This window comes from Nicotiana tomentosiformis, chromosome 9 (genome assembly GCF_000390325.3).
Source record: "Nicotiana tomentosiformis chromosome 9, ASM39032v3, whole genome shotgun sequence".
Taxonomy (NCBI): domain Eukaryota; kingdom Viridiplantae; phylum Streptophyta; class Magnoliopsida; order Solanales; family Solanaceae; genus Nicotiana; species Nicotiana tomentosiformis.
In genome coordinates, this window is record NC_090820.1 from 109,134,209 (window position 1) to 109,139,949 (window position 5,741).

The 5,741-nt window shown below is 32.1% G+C and overlaps 1 protein-coding gene across 1 annotated transcript; it reads right to left on the minus strand.

The window, feature by feature from the left end:
* Positions 1-594: 594 nt before the first annotated feature.
* LOC104113619 (uncharacterized) lies at positions 595-4,688 on the minus strand. Its single transcript, XM_009623839.4, has 5 exons — positions 4,488-4,688; positions 1,519-1,633; positions 1,345-1,434; positions 1,121-1,219; positions 595-998 (listed from the first exon to the last, which is right to left on the minus strand). The coding sequence occupies exons 1-5, from the start codon at positions 4,553-4,555 to the stop codon at positions 897-899; spliced, it is 474 nt and encodes a 157-aa protein (XP_009622134.1). The 5' UTR covers positions 4,556-4,688; the 3' UTR covers positions 595-896.
* Positions 4,689-5,741: the final 1,053 nt, after the last annotated feature.

Sequence of the window (5,741 nt, forward strand, 5' to 3'; positions counted from 1 at the left end):
TAATTGGGAAAGGAAAAGGGAAAATAAAGTTGCAACCATTGGTGGCCAACCAATATTTTTGTAGTTTTTTCACTTTTTAGCCTGCGCCAGAAACTATTTATATTTAGTAGTCGTAAAAGTGTATAAAATATATATATATATATATATATATATATATATATATATATATATATATATATATATATATATGACTATTATTCTGAGAGCAGCTACACAATGTCATTTTCCCAAAAAACAATTCCCTTTTATATTGGTTTAAGTGGAAAAAAGGAAGATAATGAAGCTCACTCTTATTTTGATCTTCACTATTTTTGTTGGATTTACTTGTCTCCTTTCATTATCATAAGATTTCTCCACTGTCTTTTACTCCTTGAACCCATATCACGGGAACATGTCTTCAACAACGTCAATGTAGGGTGATTTGCACAAAATAAGACATTTCGGTGTCATTATTAATTTTTTGACCAAATAAGACACTTCGGTGCCATCATTAATTTTTTGACCAAATAAGACACTTCGGTGCCATTATTAATTTTTTGACCAAATAAGACACTTCGGTGCAAATTGAAAAGAGCGCACTAGAAATCTAGAATGTGAGAACGAACAAAAGCTATCAAATAAATGTAAGTACTCAAATGTAAGCGTTTTCAACTAAATGTTCCCTATTCTTTTGGACTCGCTGTCTAAATCATTTTTTGGAAGAGTGAAACTTCCATCCACAGAAAACAAGAAAAAAAGAAAAGAAAAAAAAAAGAGCTACAAAGTTGGGAAATTCAACCAAAAGAGAGCAAAATGAGAGTGCAGTAAAACTGCAAAATACAACGCTTACAAGAAACTCTTCAGGGGCTATGGCGTGCTGTGAATCAATCACAACAAAACTGAAACCATCTCATCCTTTAAACTGTTTTTGTCTTAGGAGCCTTCTTCTTTGTGGATCGCCTGGGCATAGAGTTCTTCATGCCGATAAAGAAGAGCAGCGCGCCAAGGAGTGCCAAGCTCTGTGAAAAAATAGTGCAAAATACACAACTTAATAAAACCTTGCAAAGGTTCACTCCAGAAATAGCAATTTGGTAATGAATGCAAGAAATAAAGATCTAAAGAGACATTCATATTGGCTTACCTGAGTAAACTTGACAAAAAGTTGAGCAAACTCTTTCTTGTCAACATCATAGTTGTAGAAGTCATATAAGATGGGAGTAGCAATGGACTGATGCAAAAGCTTCATTGACGAAAACCAAGATCAAGATGCAGTCAGCAGGATGAAGCGAGCAAGTTCGAGAAAAATTCACTTATTTTAATAAAAGCAACTTCGACGAATAATTTGAAGAAATAGAAGATACACACCAGGATGTAAGCTCCAAGAGAGCTACCAAAGACAAAAAGAAGGCTTCCAAGACCCTTCATAACTAACGCCCCCAACACTAGATGTTTCATCTGTGAATGACATATCTTAAGTTAGACAGAACAAAGGAGACAATTGTTACAACCAAATTCAATTAAGCAAAGCCGAATTGTTACCTCTACATGTGGTACTTGAAATCCAGTGTGTGTCGTCACATGCTTTGAGAAAACATTGAACTTAGGACTTAAAGCCTTTGCTGCTGACCCACCGTCAACCCCAAATTCGCTGAATCTATGAACAGCTATTGTATGAGGCATGTATGCAATTAAGAATTAAAGAATTCATAATATAACTTTTTTACCATCCCTAACATCTTTAATTAATATTCCCCTACGTCTTAAAACAAAAGTATGAAATAAAAAGCAGGCAAATACAGGCAAATTTTGGGTACATATGTCAGCGGGTAGATACTAGATACAACTCCAATATTGCTCTATAAACAAGCCTACAGCTTTGCTCGATGGAAAAGTATCCAAATCTATCAATTTATATCTTCCCAGAAGCATTTCAGCAAATTCCTGGTGAATGAGCAGCATGATTGAACCTGATTATCATCACAAGTATGAATTTATCGAACACAACTTGCTGGCTAATATAACTGTGTGGCATTGCAGTGTTAAGTTCCGCACCTTGGTACTTATTCCCCCCAAACTAACAGCTTCCATTACATGGACATGTCCCAGGTACATAAAAAAAATAAAGATAAACTAGAAAGTTTATGTTGAGTTTCTAACAAGATCTGAAACTGACTTCTGTATGTTTCGTGTGAAAAGACTTCACACATAGCAGTTCAGCTCAAGATCTGTATTACAACATAACACAAGCCACAGACGAGGTTGAACTGTTAACTCCGAGAAGAAAAATGTTACTACCCCCAATGTCATTCTAAATGTTGTATTAGCAAAATAAAATTGATCCAAAGTGTCGCTTTAGAAAACCACGAAGACATTAATTTTTTTCCCTTACCTACCCTTTCTCCAATAAATGATTTTCAAACATGTCTCTCAACAGTTATTACTCATTATAAGGAGATATAATAAAGGTAACTTACTCAAACAACCCTTATGATTAATGATATTAAATGATTTATCAATAATTGGCAAATGTATTAAGAAAATCATTTAATAGCATTAATCATAATGAATATTTGACTAAATTACCCTTATCAATAAAGGTGGAAGTAGAAAAGAAAATAATGCCTTCTTGTTCTTGTAAAATAACAAATATTTTGGAACAATTTTTAGTACAAATATCAGGCACCTCTTACGAACTATAGATAACAAATTTTGATCGGTGTTTACAATCAAAAAATTTACTAGTCAATGTTTCTTTTTTTAAGGTAAAACTTTTCAAGGTAATTTTCCACTGGCTATGCTAATCTTAAGACAAATTCACTTCCAAACAATAGCTTTTGTAGCTCTAGCAAACTAATAGAACAGTTATTGTTATATCTCAACTAATACTGCACACAGCGAGGTATCATAAAAATAGCCTTCTGTAAAAGAAATATAAAAGTAGTATTCAATTATATATATTGACAATGCCAATATGTTTTATACTTAGTGTAATTTAACTTGTGATAGTAGGTTACTTAAGATTTTTTCCAAGTTAACATTTAATGCCTAGCAAAGAAGTTTACCTAAGATTACCTGATGGTACTTAACTTTATTATTAAAGTAAATAATAAGTATTAGCTAGAATAATTGCATACTAAACATTTAGCTAATCAAAACCAAATGATCAAATTCTAAAATTTATATGTAATTACCTAATAAGTGACTTGATTGTGCAAATATTTTTTACACCGTTAGTGCATAGAACTTAAATTCTATATAAGTAAACCTACCTCTTCAAATAGATCGACACATAGATAGCAACGAACAAACGCAATCATTCAACCAAACGTGCTTAACTTCACTACCAAAGTAACTACTAGTAAGCTATGTTACTCGAACTCTTCGAAAATGTTGTTGGGTGCGTGTTGGATACTCCAAATTTAGTGCATTTTTGGAGGATCCAACACGGCCGCGGCATCACTTTTGGAGAGTCCGAGTATCATAGCTAGTAAGTATAAGCTAAAACAATTAAACAATTAGCTCATCAAAAGCCATATGAACAAATTCTAAAGAGCATAAATTCTATGCACTGACGGTGTAAAAAATATTTATACAATCAAGTCACTTATTAGATAATTACAAGTAATCTCTTGATAAGCGCTAATTCATAATATGGTAAAAATGGTAACCAGCATGCTATCACGCGTTCTATAGCTGACAGTGTAAAAACATTTTACACAATCAGGTAAATTATTAGGTAACTACAAGTAACTCTTGATAAATACTACTTCATCCATCCCAATTTATTTGATACAACTCGAATTTCAAAGAGTCAAAAGGAGTTCTATTTATCACGATTTTTTCATATACCTTTTAAATATTTTAAATTGTTAATTATTGTAACTTATAGTACTTTTTTATGTAATTTCCAAATATGTAAATTTTATTTCACAAAAAATAAAAATTCTACATCCAAATTCATAGTCAAATTTGAGAAGTTTGATTCTCAAAATCTGAAATGTATCAAACAATTTGGGATAGGAGGAGTAATTAGTAATCCGATAAAAATGGTGATAATGTAAAAAAAAATTATGTCATCAGTGTATATAACTTAAATACCTAAACCTTCAGTTTCAATTCTAGTCAACTAGTTCATCTAAATCCTACTAGATCCAGCTCCTCATAAACTAATTCTAACTCAGGACAGAACCCTAGCTAACTAAAAAATACAATTAGTTATATAACAAACTTAAAATATAGCAATAAATAACTCAATGCAAGTTAATAATAAAACTTCAGTTCCAATTCTAGTCTACTAGTTCATCTAAATTGCACTAGATCCAATTCATCTTATACTAGTTCTAACCAAGGAGAACCACATAGCAAATTAAAACATAACGATAAATAACTCAATGCAAGTTAATAATACCAGATAAAGTTGTATAAATACTGAAACTACATAAATAACACCCAAAAAAAAAGTGAAAAACAGAGTAGATCTGAACTAAGCTAATGATGAAGTTTCTTACTCTTGATAAGCGGAGAGAACGAAGACTGATACAAAGAGAATCCTCCCTGTGAATGATAAGAACGCCATTACTGTACTGACGGCTTTCTCTCTCTAGAAAACAAAGACTTTTAGAGATTCAAAAAGGGGAGAGAAACCAAGGGACTTCTACTGCATTAGCAGTTTGATTTATTTATTTATAGGTGAAATAACAGTACAGTTCATAAAAAGACATAAAATTAATGTCTTTTATATTTGTTTTTAAAAATTTGGCTGTTTGATTTATTTTGTAATTTCCCTCCAATACCGCGCTATAAGTATTTGATATTCAGATTGCAAACGCGCGCGAGTAGAATAATAGTATGTACCCGTTGAAGGGACGACTAATCGAAGGGGACACGTTTTACGACCAATAGCATTTGGTCAAGTGATGTATAATTTCAGTGACGTGGCAAATGGAAAGAGCGAGTGTTATGCAACTGCAATTGCAAGATGTATGAGCCTCTAGTATTATTTTTTCTTATTAGAAAATTTTTACAAAAGAAAAAGGAATTTTGCTGTGACGTGCCAATGGCGTTCCTCGTTATTTCAAACCGAAATCTAACAAGTGTGATTTGGGGGAGTAATATGTACGCTGATACTTTATGATACTTTATGAAGGTAGAGAGATTGTTTCTAATAGATTTTCGGTTTGAAAACAGTAGAAAGAAGCAATAATCAAATAATAACAAGAATAATGTAAAAGGCAGCGGAAGCAAATGGCAAAACATATTTTTTGGATTCGAACTTGATGAATGAAATTTTTTTTAATAGGAAACGATTTCTCTTTTAGTAAACTTTATGCGTCGTGATCAGTGGCAGAGCCACGTTATAGGAAGGGGTATCTTCGCGGAAAAAATATATTGTGTAGGTAGATAAAAAATAAATTATATGTATATACACTATGTATTTACTCCCCTTAATTTTCTGATTGTTTACTTTTATATATTTTAACACCTCTTAACGAAAATTCTGACTCTGCCGCTAATGGTGATACTCAAAGTTCAAAGGCAATTACCGAACATCAAATGAGAAACAAAAGGAAATATGAGAGTTCTTCTCACTTCTAGACGATAATTCTAATCCAAATTTTCCTTACGATTATGCTTCCATAATATTTGGTATATTGATGTTTTGGGCGAAACCTTTAGAGTTCTTACTAGGAATTTCAAACTCTATATAATTACCAATCAATAACAAGGAAAAGAAGGATAAGGTGTTTGGAAGTTTACATCAA